At 37.6% G+C, this 20,990-nt stretch overlaps 1 protein-coding gene across 1 annotated transcript in view; it reads right to left on the reverse strand.

Moving 5' to 3' along the window:
* Positions 1–19,947, reverse strand: part of COPB2 (COPI coat complex subunit beta 2) — a 38,854-nt gene extending 18,907 nt beyond the window's left edge. Inside the window, exons 1-10 of the mRNA XM_027583248.1 lie at positions 19,687–19,947; positions 12,185–12,322; positions 8,856–8,942; positions 8,349–8,475; positions 7,340–7,488; positions 4,940–5,086; positions 3,998–4,097; positions 3,231–3,373; positions 2,788–2,987; positions 1,187–1,297 (exon numbers count right to left, since the gene is read on the reverse strand). Of these exons, the coding sequence (XP_027439049.1) occupies positions 1,187–1,297; positions 2,788–2,987; positions 3,231–3,373; positions 3,998–4,097; positions 4,940–5,086; positions 7,340–7,488; positions 8,349–8,475; positions 8,856–8,942; positions 12,185–12,322; positions 19,687–19,689 (1,205 nt within the window). The 5' untranslated portion in view covers positions 19,690–19,947. The remainder of the gene's footprint in view (positions 1–1,186; positions 1,298–2,787; positions 2,988–3,230; positions 3,374–3,997; positions 4,098–4,939; positions 5,087–7,339; positions 7,489–8,348; positions 8,476–8,855; positions 8,943–12,184; positions 12,323–19,686) is intronic.
* Between the last annotated feature and the right edge of the window lie 1,043 nt (positions 19,948–20,990).

Here is a 20,990-nt window from a genome sequence, read left to right on the forward strand (position 1 = left end):
TGCATGTATGAATGTATTTAGGAAATTTATGAAAAGATCAAAACAAATTCTTATCTCTCAGTATATCTTATTGTTAAATAATTTAAAAACATGCACCTTATATGCAAAACTGAGGCTCAGGTTACTTACTGTTGAGGGTAGGGGCAATACAAAATATGGAGGAAACAAAACTAAGAAAAATGAAGATGTAATTCAATTGTGTGGTCAGAAAAAACCAAAGCCCTGATATTTTATATTACATGCACCAAAAAGGAATCAAGAAGGAACCACTCGGTAACCAGTATCTACTATAAAGAATTATAAAGAATTATAAATAATTAACACCTAGTATGATAATTCAGAGTTAATTCAGTTGTGCGGTCAGAAAAAACCAAAGCCCCGATATTTTATATTACATGCACCAAAAAGGAATCAAAAAGGAACCACTTGGTAACCAGTATCTACTATAAAGAATTATAAAGAATTACAAATAATTAGCACCTAGTATGATAATTCAGAGTTAAATGATTTTTCCTCTTTTTAATGAGAACATTTTATGAACTCTAAATTCAGACAGAATTTGTTTTAAGAATGAGGGTTGGGTAACATCACAGAAAATGAGTTTTAAAAAAGATTCAATGAAATTCTCATCAAGATGACATCAGACTGGGTGCCTGGGTGGCTCAGCTGGTTAAGCAACTGCCTTCAGCTCAGGTCATGATCCCGGGGTCCCAGGATTGAGTCCTGCATCGGGCTCCCAGCTCAGCGGGGAGTCTGCTTCTCCCTCTGACCCTCTTCCCTCTCATGTTCTCTCTCTCTCTCAAGTAAATAAATAAAATCTTAAAAAAAAAAAAAAGACATCAGACCGCACTTTCTCCCAATTGGCTCAGGACTTGGCAGCACCTCAGGACACAGGTCACAGGGAGAGCCTACTTTGTCTTGAGCCCATCCATAAGCACCAGGCCCTGCCACAGGCTCCAGCAAGGAAATGGGTGCTTGGCCCCCAGTTTAATGGGATTATTAGATGAGCTTGAGTGAGTATGCTGAATACGGAATACAGAAAGGGCAAAGGTAGCACTGGTGAGAACTGTCCTTGAACACGAAGAAGGACAGCCAACACTGAGCCTTCGGAACATATTTCATACAGCTGCACACAGATCACCCATCTGCAATCAGGGCCAGCTGGACAGCACAAGCCAAAACTTACTCTGAAGAATCGTGGGCCCATGCAAACTCTTGGGCAGACCCAAAGCTCTTGTTTCTCAATGCCATTGCTGTGTAGATGATATACTCACCATCACCACACACCACAACAAACCTGGAAATTATGGAAGCCAGGGAGAGAAGTAGGACCAATGAAATGTGGAAGTTATGAAACAATCCTTCATCTTCATAATAAAATACTTCTAATAACAAATGCTACTTCAGTTGACTGTTATAATTGAATTTAGTATCTTTTAAAGTTACACAATTCTTCAAATACAGACCAAGACATAAATATTCTACCCAACAATTCCAAAAACATATTATAAAGATGGGGTTTTGCTGAAAATCTTATTGCAGTGGCCTTCTCCTATAGACAAAGGAGACTTGGGGCAGGAAGATAAGAATGGCTGGAGATGCACAGGGGCCAAGATTCTAATAATCCAACTAATTTTTAAGGGGGGGAGGGGGAAAGAGAATCTTAAGCAGACTCCACACCTCGTGTGGAGCCCGATGTGGGGCTCAGTCTCATAACCCTGAGATCATGACCTGAGTCAAAATCAAGAGACAGACACTTAACTGACTATGCCACCCAGGCACCCCTCGACTAGTATTTGTTGAACACCAAGATGCCTAGCACTTTCCTCATTACATTTACACCATAAGAGGGTGCTACTTTGGGGTGCCCGGTGGCTCAGTCAGTTAAGTGTCTGCCTTCAGCTCAGGTCATGATCCAGGGTCCTGGGGTCCTGCATTGGGCTCCTTGCTCAGCGGGGAGCCTGCTTCTCCCTCTCCCTGCCTCTCCCCCTGCTTGTGTTCTCTCTCTCTGACAAATAAATAATTAAAATCTTTAAAAAATATATTTTGTATTGGCTGCTAGTAGATTGCCAATGGTAAAATGCAAAACTTGCAGCAAAAGAAAGTTTTATGATATTAAGGGAAAAAATATATAATGCATTCTTAATCTTCCTAAGAAAATTATATTACAAGTAACTATGGATATCATTTACTGAACAAGTAGTACACTTGGTTTACACAGCTTGTCTTTTTCAATACTCAGCACAGAATTATAAGATGCCCACATCTATTGTAAAGTGACTTTTAAATGTGCACGGGTTTAAACTCATGCTTGAAACTCAAGATGTTTGGTGCTTTCTAAATCTTAAGAAACAAAAATGACGGTTCAAATTACAAATAAGAAGCAGAATTATTACCAATCTCCCAGTTTTTTCAAAGGACATTTACTTACTTCAGAGTCACCTTTTCGTCTTAAGTTAGCAATTATTTAGAGCACCTATTGAGTCTCAGGATATGATACCTGTCCTCAAAGGAGAACACAAACCCAGTACATTTAAAATGAATAAATACAAAACTATTTAACTGTTCAAAATTGTGTGGGGGGACAAAGCCAGAAAGGCAAATATGCTTTCACCCTGCATGCCAACTCGATCGACTGGCATGCTGCCTGCAGAGCTGTGTTGAGGATTCCAAGGCAAAAGCTCATGAGAGATGCCCACCACAGAATAAAAGTGGTATACACTGTGGATATGCACACTCTGCTTTAACATACACAGAAGCTCTGGAGAGATTCTGGTGATGGCTTACCGCCCGTTAGGATTATGCTGAATAGTCTGGGGGTATATTTCACAACTGCCCATATCCTTGACGGCTAGTGGCAGTCTTTCTCCATCTTTAATTTCAGCATCTCCCATTGCTTTCAGGTTGGCTTGCTGGACTTCTGAATGCTTGGCCCAAATTATCTTTCCATTGGCATCCATGGACATGGCAGGTTCCTCCCGACCAAGCTGGAAGAATGACAAAGGGCTTTTAGCAATGAAAGAAAACAAATAAAACCGCAAAATAAACATTTTCTATTTTCATTTAACAGAAGGCTCCTTTCTTCCACTTTAAATCTCTAGTGCTTAATCTCTTGTGCTTAATGAAAGAGCCAGTGTAATAAAACTGGCGACTTAGAAGATGACTGTACTAAGATACAAGGAAAACTGCTTCCACTATGTTCATTTATTCAGAGTATAATTAGAGATTACCTTAACAATGATGCTCCCTTCGTCGTAGCCCAAAGCGACATTGTTGGACCCTCTCAGACTGGCCACACACCACACTCTCTCCATTCCATAATTCAACGTGCTCTCAAGGCGATACGTGCTTGAATGCCAAATACGCACGGTTCCTAAAAAGAACAATGTGAACACTCCCTTTTAATCTGAACATCTAACAATGAACTGTGTCAGGTGAACCGGCCATAGGAAGTCTTTTTTTATTAGCTTCCTGGCAGCTTAATTTTTTGATCTATAGGTGATTTTATAAAGCAACATAAATAGAAAATTATAAGAAACTAAGAAATGTGATTTTCCATGTAAACTAACGAATTTCCTCAGCACAGCGCCTATTATGTACCTGCAGATGCTTTACACACATGATCTTTTCTTTTCACTATAATCCTATGAGGTGGATTTATCTGTTCCCATTTCATAATCTGCCTAAACCACATATGCATGAAGTGGAAGCACCTGAATATGACCCCACGTTTTTAGACACCAAAGCATCGACAGGCTTTTTCACAGTTTTTCTCTAGGACTTCTGGGTGTCCTCTTATTTAATAGTCAAAACACATTAGGATGATGATGATGATGAAGATAACAATGCCCCTTCGCTCTCTTACAGCTCAAGTATTCTACTCTAATAAAAAGAGCAAAATTCTCAGAAACCTCCAATTACAATGCAGGGCACTACCTGGCTTAAATATCCACTTAGTAATTACAAGCACAGGAATAAACATACATTTCAAACTTACCATCTTCTGAACCTGTGATGATGATTGGCAACTCAGGATGAAAACTGGCACAAGACACATTTTGGGCATGTCCCTCCAGTGTCTGTACACACGTTTTATTCTGTAATCAAGACGCAGAAAATATTTTTTTTTTTATTTTTAGTGAAAAACAAGTAACTCATCCTTAATTTTTCCAGTGCACAGATATGAGAGTGGTTATTGCAACTAAACAATTTTCGTTACAGAAATTTTTGAAACACATTTATCTTATCTGCATATTTTCTCTAATTCTTTAACAATATAGGGAAATGTAATTGTAACTATCACATTTAAAGAAGAAAACACACACACCTCAAAAGATCTGGTTTTCTTATGAATATTTTCTCTCCCAAACTTCTAAGACAGTATCTTTAATAATTTTATCCTGTACTTAAACACAAATTTGAATAAGCCTCTAAGTAACACTGGTTTTCTAGGACTCATTTTATTAACTGTTTATGGAAATTCTGATGTGAGAAACAGAAAACAGAAACTCAATCTGTCTCTGAGAGATAAAAAGCATAATAACAAGAAGTCATAACTAGGTTTACAAAGTCTATGTGGCAAAATGTCTGTACCATGGCTGTGTCATGATATTATTCATTTATCTGTTAGTTTTCAAATATAGTCTACCAGTGAGAATACTAGAGGGTGTAATACTTCATTTTAGTCAAAATGTTTAAATTTCTAATTTCTACCATTGAGTGAAAAATAAACATAATGGCATTTTATTTTAAAATCTTGATAGGCATTTGTTTTCATTTTTATGGAGAACTCTGGAACTACTATTTAGAGGCAAATACTGAAGCCTTAAGTTATTATGCTTTGAACAGAGTTCAATAACCCAAGTTTTAACTGCCCTGTAAGAAACAGTGAGATCCATGTCTAACGTATGACAAAGTAACAATTATGAAAACACTGTACCTGATAGTCCCATATTTTAACAAGACGGTCATCTGCACCTGAAATGAGGTATGGTTTGTCGCCACCACTGTAGTAATCGATGCAATTCACGCCTTTCTCATGTCCCTCCAGAGTGAAGTTTGGTGAGGAAGAACCCAACTGCCACACCTTTAGAGAGCAACAGCATCTGCCCATCAATAAGGGGCCTTGCTTTTCAGAAGGCAGCTCCACCACACTTCTGACATATTATATAAAGTGCCAAAGCCCAGGGGAGGAAAACTAAAGAATGCACATTTTTTTTTTCACCCATTTATTTCTGTTCTCACTTGACTTGACTTTCCAGGGGGCAGAATAACTATGGTGTTCTCTGAAAATGCCAATTTCCAGGCTTTATCCCTAGAGATTTCTCTTTATTTTTAAATTTTTAACAGATTTTTATTTTTAAAAGAATAAAAAATAAAAAAATAAAAATATTTATATTTAAAAATTTCAAAGAGATTTTTAATAGACACCCCAGTGATCCACAGGCTATAGTCTATAAACAATACTTTTAAGGGTAAGAAATGATTTTATGAGAATTTTAATATAAAGATAATGAAAGTGGGTTTAGTAAGGTATATTAAAAAGAGAAAATGACCACGTAACTAAAAAATGTAAAGTATGGAAAAGTAGTCAAACATTACCACAGCACTAGTATTGAGCTTTAACTTTACAAATAATTACTGAGCACCTCCTACACAGGAGGCCCTCTGGGAAGCATAAAGATGCATAAACAAATCTAAACACTTCAGTAAATACTGACTGTATACAACAAACTTTACTAGGGCCAAAGATAAGACAATTTATGGTCTCAAGATACACCTTTTAGTGAAGAAAGTTGGAAACTAATTTCAAAGTTTCCAACCTATGTCAAAAGCAAGGACAATCCAGCAAAAGGGAAAAAAGTAAGGTCAAAACCCTAACAGATTTAGACAGATCTCATTTAATACTAAATTATCAAATAAAACATTTTATATCACTTAAAGGAATGTTATAAGATGTAAGCATACACACATAAGCAAACGTTAATGCAATATACCATTTTAAATCTACGTATATAGAGACATTTTAAGTACTGTAATGGAAAAGGGAGTATGACTACACTCACACAACATGTATTAAGTGTTTAGTATAAGCAAGGCATTGTGTTGCTTGCTATGGAGTATTTGTTTGAGGGAGTGGGGGGTGACACCCAGTTTCTGCCCCAAACATCAACATTTTGAGAGAGAAAAGATTTCTGGAGACACATTAGTTATCATTCAAAATGAAGGGAACAGAGACAAAAAGGAATGGAAGAAATGGGATGAGCATGATTGGCTCTGTCTAGAGGTAAAATGGATGTCTGAGGACAGCCTCTCAAAGTAATTGTGCTAATAAGCCTTGAAAGGTGAGTAGTTCTCCAGAGGGAAAAAAGTAAAAAAGGGAGAATAAAGAGTATTGCAAGCAGAGTTAACAGTTGAATGAAGTTTTATGAACATTCATGGCATCTCTAGAGAATGGTGGACAGACCAGGGTTATAGGAGATATCTCATAATATTAGCTGTGGCTAGTCTTGGAAACCCTCATATTCAACAGTAAGGTAGTGGAACTTTATCCTTAGATTGGGAACGGAAAGGTGAAATCCATGTTTTAGAAAGATAACTGGCAGCAGTACAGAGAAATGCAGTAAGGAAAAGAGAATGGAGGTAGAGGAAATTTTAATGTAAATCATTAATAATCAGATGTCAACAATGAATACACTGAAAGGAAACAGGAAATAGAGGAAATACACAAAAAGGAGAGGAAATAGAAATAAGAGGGCATACTGGCATCTTTCTTATTCTGGGTTTATAGTAGTTTAAAAGTCTTAAAATATATTGCTTTGACATGGAAAAACACTCCTCCCATTAAGAGCATCAAGTTGCCACAATATTTTTCTAAATAGAGTATGTCCCTTTGGACCAAAGTGAGAAGTCCTTGGTTTCACTCATACGTGGACCATAAGGAATAGCATGGAGGACCACAGGGGAAGGGAGGGAAAACTGAATGGGAAAAAATTCAGAGAGGGAGACAAACCATGAGAGACTCTGGACCTCTGGGAAACTGAGGGTTACAGAACGGAGGGGAGTGGGGGGATGCGGTAACCAGGTGATGGGTATTGAGGAGGGCACGTGTCGTGATGAGCACTGGGTGTTATACACAACTAATGAATCGTTGAACACTACATCAAAATCTAATGATGTACTATACATTGGCTAACAAAGTGAGAAGTCCTATTTTGATTTCAATATGAGCTTCTAAGAGAAACTTCTAAGCAGGAATAACTTTCTGGGCAGCCAATAGTAAAGTATCTAAATCAACTATATTTCACATTAAAACAGATACAAATAGTAGACAACTTACCTTGATGGTCCTGTCCAAAGATGCACTAGCAAACTGATTGTTATCTTTAGGATTGATCACAATCTGCATAACATAATGGGTGTGTCCTTCAAACACTTGTGAGCAGGACCATTTTTTATCCCAGTCCCAGAGCTTAATAAGCATGTCATCTAGGCAAAAAGAAAGTCTCAAGTTAGTTGTCATTTATATTTCTTTCATTCAGAACTAAGATGCAGTCTTTGTGCATAAAAGCAGCAAATTAAGAGAAATCATACATTCCATGACTTAAAGAAAGAGAATCAGAACTAAACAGATTTTTCAAAATCCTTATTTATCCTAAGAATAAACTTAACTCTCTACAGAAGAGTGGAGATAAGATAGAGAAATTACTACTAGCAAATATAAAAATTTCATGAAAAATTTTAAGAAAGACTCAGTGGGCTTTACAGAATTACAGAAGAGTAACACAAGTTTGATTAGAATCTAAGTATGACTGAATAATAATAGCAATGTCTAGGGAATAAGCATTCCTCTTATAAAAATGGTTAAAAAAAAAAAAGCTTTGAGTTACTTCTCAATTTTAATTTAAAAATGTTTCAAAGAGCTATTACCAAATCAGTGCAACTTGTTCTAATTACCCTACAAAAGTCCACTGTTTTAGATAAAATACCAAGGAGCAAACTAGCCTGAATATAAAGATAAAACTGACAAGGGTATGTAGCAATCTGGCAAAAACTCACCCACCAGCACGTAAATTAGCTTTCTGTTCAGCAGATGTTTAATCATCTAGACCTTCAGGCCTTCCCTGACAGGAACCGGAGCAATTGCTATACAAATCCCAAGTACAGTTGATATTTCATTAAATACGAAAGCAAGCAGCATTTGATAGCATGATAATGGATGTACATAGTTTAAAGGCTGCTCAGAATTAGAACTCTACATGTAACAGCAGAGAAAGAATTGCAAGTCTCACTGAATGAAAATGAATTACTCAAAGAGATGCACATGATCAAAAGGAGTCATCTCTTACCACTGCTAGTCAGAATGAAAGGCTGGGTTGGATGAATAGCAATACAGCGAATGTAGTCTGAGTGTGCTTCAAACATATGAACTCTCTCCAGAGTATTGTAATTGAACACTCTAATCTGCATGTCATCCTAGAAATGGAAATTTAAAAATCATTGTTATTGTTATAAAGTAAACTGTGCAAAATAGCATAGGGGCGCCTGGGTGGCTCAGTCAGTTAGGTGTCCGACTTTTTATTTAAGTTCAGGCAGTGACCTCAGGGTCCTGGGATGGAGCCCCGCATGGGCCTCTGCACTCAGGGAGTCTGCCTCTCCCTCTCCCTCTGCCTCGCCCCTCACTTTCTCTAAAAATAAATAAATAAATCTTTAAACAAAAGTGTATTATAGGGCCAAGGTATAAAGTCCATGCTTCAAAATATTACACTAATTAACAAATCAAGAATCAAAATCATTCACATAATCACTGACCAATTAAGAAATTGAAGGGATTAGAAATTCATATAATTACTTACCGCTCCTGTCACAACCCAATTCTTTCTTGCAACAAACTTTGCAGCTCGAACAGGAAGATCACACACTTCAAATGTTTTCACCAATGTCTTTAAAATTTAATAAAAATATACACTTTGAGTTATGAGAAAATAACTGAAAAAACTACTGTGTTATATTTAAAACATCCAATTATTTAGATCACTCTTAATTTATTCTCAGGCTAAAACACAAAAGCTCAACAATCAAATGAAAAAAACAGACCAACCATCTTTCCTTTAACAGTTTCAAAATTAAAATACTTATATAAAGGATAAAAGAAAGCAAATGTCCACAAGATGGAATTTCAGATCCTCTGTGCTCCAGCCTGCCATTAGCTATCTCCCTAGCCTCATCTTTGGCTACTCCCAGCCTTACCTTTGCTCCTCCTGTTCCTTCTGCCTGAAAACCCACACAGAACCTTATACTCCCCTTTCATAACATAGCACTTTCATAATTATGTGTTTAATGTCAATCTCTCCTACTAAGCTCCCCAAGGTCAAGAATCTTGTTCACATTGTATTCTCAGAGCCTAGAACAGTGGCTGGCAAACAACCAGTGTGTAATAACTATTTGTTGAATGAACTGGCTCTTAGTTTTTTCTTTTTAAAATTAAACCTATCAATTCACAAAATAAACTCATAAACAAGAAACAATTCCTTTGAACACTTTAGCAATATGTTTCCATATAAATGCTATTTACCTCTCTTTAGTGAAGCATGCAAACAAGGTGATTTAGATGTCTCTTCAAGCTGCTCAAAATGGAATAATATATACAGGATAAAAACAGAAAACTAAAAGACCCTCTTAGAAAGAACAGGGATAAATGCTTGTCTTTGTCCTCCCACTTCGATGCTTTATTTTTTTTAAAATTCTGAGAATCAAACTATCATTTTGCAATCTCTCTTTTTGTACCAGAGAGTAGCTAAAAACAGCACAATCTTACTGATGAACCATGTGCACTAAATAAAAAGGATAGAAACTAGTACACCTGAAACTGTTATACTGTATGTCAACTATACTAAAAAAAAAAAGTTATAAGAGAAAAAAAAAATAGAGACTGGATCATAAGAACTGTTGAGCCTACTCTGGCTTCTGAAGCCAGACTTCACAGATTCTTCACACAAAGACAATAAATGGGGGCATCAGCTCCAACCTGTACACTACCAGTTGACTTCAATACAGACACTGAGAGCAAACACAACATACAATCTGTAAGATGACAGACAAATCCACGAAAGCTCATAAGGAGCCAACAAATCCAGGGATCTGCTGAGTAGTACAAATAAAGCAGCTGCAGAACAGTCCATGTTAAGTACTGTGGCTGATAAAAATGACACAAGAGATGGTTTCCACATTCTAGAAGCTAAACAATCTAAAGAGGAGGAAATGCTACATACTCAATATACACTTAATGTAAATTAGGAAAATAATGACTAACACTTGTATGGGACTTTACAGATCTCACAATATTATCTAGTTTGATTTAATCCTTTTTTTGACAATCCTGTGATATAGGAAAGGCAACAATATCATCTTCATTTTAAATAAGTAAACTGAGCCTTAACATGGTTAGGAGGCTTGCCCACATCATTTAATTAAGCAGGATGGCTTCAAATTCTAACATACTGATTTTTAACCACTGCACTCACCACCTCAAAGACTTAATTGAAATTCAAATACATTTGAATTTACTTCCAAAAACTTTTTGCCTCTTTGAAGAATTTTGCTCTTAATACACATGAATGGCAAGTAACTTCTTTTGGTGATAAATACAGGGAAAAAAAGAGGGAGAACCAAAAATAGATCAACCATTGAACAAAGACTTACTCAGTATCTACTATAAGTTTGGCTGTCAGATATGCACTTGGAGTAACAGTGGGAAATAAGACTAGGATAATCCCTGTCCATCCCAGGACCTCCATTCTTGAAGGAAATTAGAAGTTACCAACAAGATGAATTTTGAAAGTGGAAGCAGGTGGCCCTGCCAGAGGTCACAGAAGGGCACAAAAGGGAAACAGAGGCAAAGTGGATGAACCAGATAAGAGTTATGGTACAGTAAAACCCAGAGAAAGGTAAGGGAAATACAGCTGGGATTTAGAACATACTTCAGTGAAATGACACAGCTGAGAAATGGCTAAATGGAATTGACAGAAGGGATCCCTAGAAAGAATTAGGATGTGTGGTGGGGGTTGGGGGAGGCACCAACATATCTGATAAGCATAAAATGACAAAGATATTAAACCTGTGAAAGCAGAAGTAGATCAAAAAAAGCAGTAAGCATGCATACTATCTGCAGTAAGACAAATGGATTCACAAGATCAAGATTTGAAATTGCAAAGGTTAGAAATCCTGATATAGTGATAAATGGAATATTATTCATTAGCTCAAAAAGTAATTATTGAGTACTTACTATGTGTCAGACAATGTTATCAGCACTGGCATAAAGCAGAGAACAAAGTGTTAATGTTTATAAAATGTCACTGATCGGGTCCTGGTTTAGTGTGCAGTCATTCTATGCCATTATAGGGACCTAAGACTGTAAGAGTGTTTTTAGGTTTATTCCTGACCTTGGTTCCCCCTAAGCCTATTTTTCCATCTTAAATTACTCAACGTGAATTTTGTCTGGATATTAAGTACTTAACCTTGGATGTTGAAGATAATGATTGTGTAAGAAGACACAAAACTGTATGGGGTAGTGCTGACTATATGTTCTGTACTTTGAAGGAAAAAGATTAAGAACCACCAAAAAAGACTGGAAAATATGAGATAAACCAATTTGAAGGATAAATGATTTACTCAGATGAAAAAGAGCAAAACAAGCATTTAAGGCAGAAAATCTGTATAATGCATATTCTCATATATGTAATCAAAAGCTGACTACAAATATTTCTCTGACATACTCTATAATTTGAATGGTTGATTGAAAGTTATTTGTATATCATTACATCAAGGATTTGGGAAAAAATAAAATTAAAAATCCAATTCTTAAGAATATTGACTGAATAGAAAATTAAGTATTATTCAATACTTTATCTAGAGCAAGTGACCTTATATTGGTGGCAGTTTCCTTCATTTCAAAGAAAATACTAACCTACATCAGAATTTAACATGTAAGTATTGTATATAACAAGACCCAAACATTTTCTCTCACAAGCTATACCCCCATAACTGTTAGTTCCTCTTTCCTGAAAATACTTTGTACTAATTTATTTGAGAAAGCAGTCTGCATACCTACTGGACTCTATGTCTTCTCTTGCATTATAAACACAGTCTAACACACTGGTTCTAAAAAGTCCTTAAAAATTCCTACCTGTGTTTCATGATTCCAAACGCACACACTGCCATTGTAAAGACTTGCCAACATCCATGGCTCTGTAGGATGCAAATCCACACTCTTAACTCGATCCGATCGAGCAGTTAGCTTTCTCTTTATATCAAGTCGTAGAGGCTAAGGAGAAACAACATAAAAAACCCTCAAACATTAAATTGCTATGCCAAATAAAACATGTTTGAGATCTTAACTAAAAACAGTGCATTAACAGGCCTTCAAAACAATTCAGTTTTTACTTTGCTGAAGACACAGTTTCAACTCTACCAGCACCTACTTCTTCACTCATACTAACATAAGAGTATTTAAATTTTTTAAATTTACAGTAATGGTTGTCAAACTTTTTGGTCTCAGGACCCCCTTCCACTCAAAAAAATTTCCTAAAGAGCTTTTGCTTATGTAGGTTATATCTATTGATATTTATCATGTGAAACATTAAAACTGAAACTTTATTAATTCATTTTTTTTTTTTTAAGATTTTATTTATTTGAGAGAGAGAGAAAATGAGATAAAGAAAGCACGAGAGGGAAGAGGGTCAGAGGGAGAAGCAGACTCCCCGCTGAGCAGGAAGCCCGATGTGGGACTCGATCCCGGGACTCCAGGACCATGACCTGAGCCGAAGGCAGTCGCTTAACCAACTGAGCCACCCAGGCGCCCCAATTAATTCATTTTCAATTAACAAAAATAAGCCCATTACATGTTGACTTAAATAACATATTTTTATGAAAAATAACTGTATTTTCAAAGGAAATTTAGTGAGAAGAGTGGCAACATTTTATATTTTTGCAAACTCTTTTAACATTCTGTCTTAATAAGAAACAGTTGGTTTCTCATATCTGCTTTGGCCTTCAATATGTTGTGATATGTTGTTCTGGTTGATGTATATGGAAAAAAAACAGCCTTACAGAGATATGTCATTGGAAAGAGAGAAATATTTTATTTTTTTAAAGATTTGTTTTTTTTTTAATTTGTCAGAGAGAGAACACACAAGCAGGGGGAGGAGTAGGCAGAGGGAGAAGCAGGCTCCCCGCTGAGCAAGGAGCCCGATGTGGAACTTGATCCCAGCACTCTGGGATCATGACCTGAGCTGAAGGCAGACGCTTAACCGACTGAGCCACCCAGGCGCTCTAGTAACTTTTTTTAAATAGTTGTGAATATTCTTCTTTCATACACACCCAAACTTGACAAGTGGTAGTTTCCTAAAGGTTAGTTGCAATGTGAAATCTGAAACCACATAAATGAACTTTTTATACTTTGTTACATAAAAATCTCTTGGCCTATTATGTATTTTGAATGGATCTCTGACCCATGCATCTTTTGTAATATCATGCATTGGTTATTTGGAAAATTTTGGTTCAGTGAATTATGCAGATCTTCAAAAATTTTGACACATTTCATTATATGGTAACAAAAAGTCACATTATTATCACCATCTACCTCAATGGATACATCTTCAAGTATTAGAAATTTATCCAGTTCAATGATAGGAAGTTTTCTAAAATTCTAATTTTCACTTGAAAGGACCAATTTTATTATCAGGAACAAATACTGCCAGGGACCAGCTAACTTATTTCAGTTTTTAGAAAATATCTGCCAAATAGTCAAGTCTGAACAAACACAGTATGTCGGTCACTATTTCAAGTAAGCCTGCAACTTAAGAGCATGCAACAGAAGTATCTTGTGCATACTTCTCATGTCATTACACAGAATATTTAAAAGAAGTATGCTAAAGTATCGAGATGTAATAAAACTAGTATTTTTTCCCTGCTTCATCAATGACGTTCTTAAGTGAAACTGGATTTTAAAAAAAAATGTGTGGTAATGAAAAATATAAATATACTATTAGTTCAATTTGGTGACATTACACCAGCAGTTCAGTTTTACCTTCTATTAGGTTTTACAGCAACAGTGCAAATCATCAACATAGTGAACCTCCTGGAAGAGTATGGGGGACTCCTAGGAGACTGCAGATCACATTTTGAGAATCCCTGGTTTATAGAATATCTAGTAAGTAAATATAAAATATCTCCTAAATCACAATGTTGTGCCCATGTCATTAGTGTCCTATCAGAAAATATTCTGAAGAAGTGTTATTCATGAAGTCTTAGTAATCCTAAACTATAATATCAATCAAAACAGTATGGTATTGGCATAAAAACACAAAGATCAATGGAACAGAATAGAGAGCCCAGAAATAAACCCATACATATATGATCAATTAGCCTACAAAAAAGGAGCCAAGAATATACAATGGGAAAAGGATGGTCTCTTCAATAAATGGTGTTGGGCAAACTGGACAATATGCAAATGAATGAAACAGGGGGGCGTCTGGATGGCTCAGTCGGGTGAGTGTCTTGACTCCTGATTTCAGCTCATGTCATGATCTCAGGGTTGTGAGACTGAGCCCCATGTCGGGCTCTGCACTGGGTGCGGAGCTTGCTTAAGATTCTCTCTCTCCTTCTGCACCTCTCTGCACCCCCTCTCCCTCTCTTAAAAAAAAAAAAAGAGAGAGAATGAAACTGGACCATTACCTTATATCAGAATTAATTTTACAAAAATTAATTCAAAATGGATTAAAGACTTGAATGTAAACCTGAAACCATAAATCCTAGAGGAAAACATAGGCAATAAGCTCCTTGATACTGGTCTTGATGATTTTTTTGGATTTGACACCAAAGCAAAGGCAATAAAAGCAAAAATTACCAAGTGGGTCTACATCATATAAAAAGGTTCTGCAGAGCAAACTATCAACAAAATGAGAAGGCAACACACTGAATGGGAGAAAATACCTGCAAAACATATATCTGGATAAGGGATTAATATTCGAAATATATAAAGAACCCATACAACTTAATAGCAAAAAAATTAAGTAAAAAATAGGCAGAGGTTCGGAATAGACGTTTTCCCAAAGAAGACTACAGATGACCAATAGGTACATGAAAAATGTTCAATGTGACTAATCATCACAAATCAAAACTACAATGAGATATCACCTTACACCTGTTAGAATGGCTATTATCAAAAAGACAAGAAATAACAAATGTCAGTGAGGACGTGGAGAAAAGCAAACCCCTATGCACTATCGTTTGGAACGTAAATTTGTGCAGCCACTGTGGAGAACAGTGTGGAGGTTCCCCTCAAAATTAAAAATAGAACTGGCCATATGATCTAGCAATTCCACTTCTGGGTATTTATCCAAAGAAAAACGAAAGTATCAACTTGAAAAGATATGTGCACCCCCATGTTCACTGCACTAATAGTTACAATAGCCAAGACGTCAAAACAACCTAAGTGTCCACTGATAAATGAATAAAATGTATATTATACATATTTCATTGTATATATGTATATATTTTATGCATATATGTAATAATACATATTATTTGCATATGTATTATTATATATACACTGGAAGTAGAGGAATAAAAGCCTCGTGAGGTGTTTGCTTTGTCTCAGGAAATTCTCTCTGCTGAAATTATCTAGTGATCTTCATTTGGTGTTGAAAAGTAACCCTAAATTTCTATTCCATTCATGATCATCGTGGAAGATCACAAAAATATTCTCTCTCTCACACACACACACAAGAATATTATTCATACATAAAAAAGAATGAAACCTTGCTATTTGTGACAACATGGATAGTACTTGAGGGTATTATGCTAGTGAAATAAGTTGGAGGAAAGACAAATACCGTATGACCTCACTTATATGATTAATTTTTTAAGATTTTATTTTTTTATTTGACAGAGAGAGACACAGCGAAAGAGGGAACACAAACAGGGGGAGTGGGAGAGGGAGAAGCAGGCTTTCTGCGGAGCAGGGAGCCCGATGCGGGGCTCGATCCCAGGACCCTGGGATCATGACCTGAGCTGAAGGCAGACGCTTAACGACTGAGCCACCCAGGCGCCCTCTCACTTATATGTATAATCTTAAAATAAAATAGCTCAAGCTCATACATGTAGAGAACAGACTGGTGGTTGCCAGAAGCAGGGGGTGGGGATGGGCAAAATGGATGAAGGAGGTGAAAGAGTACAAACTTCCAGTAATAAAATAATTAAGTCATGGGGATATAATATATAGTTAATAATACTGTGTCTCATATTTGAACGTTGCTAAGAGTAGATCTTAAAAGTTATAAGAAAAAAATTACTGTAACCACATATGGTGATAGATATTAACTACTTACTCTTGTGATCATTTCACAATATATACAAATACTAAATCATTACGTTCTACACATGAAATTAATATAACATTATGTCAATTATACCTCAATAAAAAAACTGATTTCTTTGGAGAAAAGTATTTTGGCAATAATATTAGTAAATGGTAAGTGAATGTGATGTGTGATCAATACGGGTTATATCCATGTCCATGAAGGCCTTTGGAGACAAACAGGAATGTTTATAGCATTTTAATGGATTTCAGTTACAGGAACCTAATGTAACTTAATTGGGAACCTAACTAGTGAGTTACTTAGTAATCTAAAGAAGAACCTAATTCTAACTTAATTAGAACAATTTTAAACAAAAATTAAAATACTCTCGAGTCAGAAAATGTTAATAGTTTAAACTTGCTTTTTTTCAATCTAGATTCATCTAAACAGATAAGAAAATGATGTGAATAAGTATTTTCTCAATTCTCCCAAGGATACCATTCTAAGAGAAAAGAATTCATTATAAACAATGATGCCTAGGTCAGTAGTTTTAATTCTCTCTTAGCCACAGATCAGGGAAGACTGCTTTAAAATGTTTCCCTGGGCGCCTGGGTGGCTCAGTTGGTTGAGTCTGCCTTAGGCTCAGGTCATGACGCCAGGGTCCTGGGATCGAGTCCCGTGTTGGGCAACCTGTCCAGCGGGGAGCCTGCTTCTCCCTCTGCCTACTGCTCCCCCTGCTTGTGCGCTCTCTGTCAAATAAATAAAATCTTTAAAAAAAAAAAATGTTTCCCCTTCAACAGGTTTTAAACACAACCTAAAAGTTTACTCGGTAAGTTACCACTGAATCTTTATTTTTGTGATCTTCCACGATGATCATGAATGGAATAGAAATTTGTTACTTTTCAACACAAAACGAAGATCAGTAGATAATTTCAGCAGAGATAATTTCCTGAGACATAGCAAACACCTCACAAGGCTTTTATTCATCTACTACTTCCAACCTTGTTATTACTTCTATACATGCCTCCTCTACTTTTAGCAATAACCTAGATCTCTTTATTCGAAAAGATCAGAGTTCTTTGGCTCTTCTCTACAATCACCAAAAAAATGTTTCCCCTGCCATGCCTTCCTCTCCATCTCAAGCTTTCTATTTTCAAACCATCATCCTCACATTCCTTGGCCGTTCAGGGAAGCAGGACCTTTTACTTCACCCTTTTCTTAATTTTGCCTCATTAATTAGCATGACAAATTTCAACTCCTTTCACTGGTCTCTTTAGAGTGAACAAACATGAAGTGTCTTTTGTGTGCCAGAAATCACAATCAGGGCTTTCACGTAGGCCGGCACATCTCATACTTTTCCTCTAGCAAATGAGGAAATTCATCACTTATAAATTGTGTGTATTTTATCATATGAATGTTTAATGATTACTGAGTAAAAGTGATGCTCTGGAAAGGTGGGCTGGGGGACTAAGCAACCTCCAAATACCCCCAATTCACAAATTCCAGTTTAAGAAACACAGCCGAGATCTTTTGCTGTATTTCTCCCAACATTTAAGTGACTACTTTGAATGAAGTAGATATTCTGAAATACAAAGATATTTATACTGTACCCTTAATTCTAAATGTCTCCCTCCATTTTCCAAAAGCTGGATGCATTTAAGACTCAGCTTAAATGCTACTGCCACCAATATAATCTTTAGGATTACCCTAGCCAGAACTATCCTTTCCTAAGGGATCTTAAAGAAGCTAATTTTAATATTTGTATACACGTCCCTTTTTGCTTTATAGAGTAGATGCTCCTTAGGGCGGAGTCATTGCTTATTCATGTTTTTATATCCACAGCATCTTATGTATTTGGATATGGGGGTTTAAGGACAGATGGTATAATTGAGGTCTAGAGAATTATGCTGAATTAAAATTTTAGTTCCACCACTCATTTCAAATATGCAATACTGGACAAGTTTACTTAACTTCTCTGAGGTTTGACATAAGTAAAAGAGGGATAATACTTTCATCTACATCTTAGCGTTATGAGAATTAAATTCAATGTTAAGCAGTTAGAATAGTGCCTGGCCTATCATAACCACTCCATAAACATTATTTATAACTCATTCTCCCAGCTGCTATAAGAATTAGGAGGCAAATGTTTAGCAAAGTGCATGGGCACATAAACACTCTATGGTAAACAAGTGAATAAATAAATTCACGTTTTGTATCTTATACAAAAAATTTTAAATGCATTAAAGAATGAAGGATATTTCATTATAAAATGTCCATTACTGAGAGCACAGCAGATTCCAGACCAGAACAGATCACTGGTAACAGGAGGCAGAATAATTAAGAGACCTGAGATCTTGTCGAGGAGCTCTTAACCTGGGGACCCAAGGAAGTTCATAGGCAAGGATGGGGGAGATATGGTGTCTGTGAATGAACCCACTTAAGGTTTTGCAACACTGTGTGCTTCTCTACCCATTTTTCTAGAAGGATCCATACCTTTCACCAGTTTCCCTAAGGATTCAACCTCTGTTGTAATTCCAACTCTGCTTCAATTAGCCTTGTACAACCTTAAAAGTTTTAAACTACAAGATACAGAACTTGGTCTTATTAATCCCTAACATTTTCAAGCCCTCAAATCTTTGAACCTATGCTTCATTACAAGTAAAAAAAAAAAAAGCGGGCAGGAAATCGTTTAAATATAAAACACTGACTTTCTTACATTTTTTCAGAAAGGATATTCTCACACTATTGTATTTTTTTCTTCTTATTATAACACTCTTGAACCAAAGTACTTTAGGGTATTTTCGGGGGTGAGACTGACAATAAAAAAGTGCTGTCTGTCGTGACTGCCATTCTTACCAGCCACTATATTTGTAAATGCAGAAAACCACGTCAAACGGTTTTAGAAGCAACGTCCTAACCCTTCCTTACCCCCTAGAAACTTAAAGTGGAATCCCAAAGCGTTTGAAATTCCATTTCTGACATACACACTTTACCGAATTTCAGAAGGAGTGCTTTTCTGCTTAAGACCGTAGTTTGTGGTTAGCACACACTAATATAGCATGAGTGTAAGACCAGCTGCCACCGTTTTAAGGGCAGAATGAGGTAGGTTTGGCAAAGCCCCGGCAATGCCTCTCCACACCACCTCAGATTCCTGGGCCCCACCGCCGCCTCCATCACAGAACTCAAACTGGACCAGGACCCCACAAGGCCTGAGGCGGCGGCCGCAGCGGGAGCGCAGGCCGCTGCTTACCACAGCCCCCAGTCCAGAAGCCCAAGAACTGGCTTCAGACAACGAGGCCCCGCTCTTTCCTGCAGGGTCTGGACCTACCATCGCTCCGTTGGTCCGAGCCCGGGAACCCTCACTTGCCACCGGCGACGCAGTCCCTGAACGACCCACCGACCCGCTGACCAACCGACTGACTGACGTGGAACTTCCGGGCAGCAATTCTCGCGATAGTGGAGGCCAGGGTCCTAGCGCCTGCGCAAACGCGACGCAGGACTGGCGTTTTCCAACGCCCTCTCCGGTTTCCCAGGTAACGCGGCCTCCTAAACTGTCCCTAGCCGACCCGGGGCCGCTTGAGAAGGCGGGGTGTGGTCTTTACCACTGAGCGAAATGACATCGGGCTCCTGAAAGAAGACGAGGACTAGAAAACAAAGATAGAAAAAAATATGAGAAAAACGAAATGCTTAGTCCCCTTGGACGCTAACGGCAGGGGGAGCTCCCCCTCAGTGGAGTTGTGGCTTGAAGCGCGACTTTGGCTTCCTTCCGACTCTGAGGGGAGGGGTGAGGAGAGAGGGTGAAGCAAGGCTCCAAGGCCTCAAGGCTAGAGAACGAGGCCCAGCGAGTTCTCTGCGAGCCCTGGACCAAGCGCTGAGTGAGGCTGGGAAGAAATGGCCTGACTCGGGGCCGAGCTTCAGGCCTGTGAGGTTGGAAGGAGGCCAAGAGCCTTCAGTCTGGAGCCCCCAGGAGATGGGGACTACCCCACCATGCATGATCGCTCTTTACTGAGCATCCACTGTGTTACTCATTTATTTAACAAATATTTATCGATCTTCGGCTGTGTGCCAGGAGTACTTTCCTCTCAAATCCTCACATCAAATCTGAGTTATCTCCATTTTACTAATGAGAAAACTAAGGCTCAAAGAAGTGCTTTGGGCAAGGCCGCGTAGTAAGTGCTGGAATCCGGATTTCATCTCAGATTCCCATGTCCTCAAAGTCCCGTGCTCTTTCTACTACATCAGAGTACCTCTTCGTTAAGGTAGTTGAGCTCTGGAATGAGGACCCGAGCCACAGGAGTTGAAAAAAACTGCAAGAGCATTTGCCTACCACCATCCTCCTACACTCCTGCTTTTATTTTATTTTGTTTTAAACGCTGTGGGCCAAATAAAACTTGTTACATATGAACCAGTACCTCTGGCTTGAGAGAAGCCTTGGCTTTTTTAGACCTCTGTATTTTCAGAAAAGCTAAAATTGGGTCTGTGTGTGTAGAAAGTGATATTCAGAGGGAGACATGGACTCTGCATCAGGTAATTTGGCTTTTAGTGGGAGCTTTGCTGTTACTGTGATCTCTTTATGGACCTCAGAGTTCCTCATATTAAAAAGAATTAGGTTGGGGCGCCTGGGTGGCTCAG

This window comes from Zalophus californianus, chromosome 1, assembly GCF_009762305.2.
Source record: "Zalophus californianus isolate mZalCal1 chromosome 1, mZalCal1.pri.v2, whole genome shotgun sequence".
Lineage (NCBI taxonomy): Eukaryota > Metazoa > Chordata > Mammalia > Carnivora > Otariidae > Zalophus > Zalophus californianus.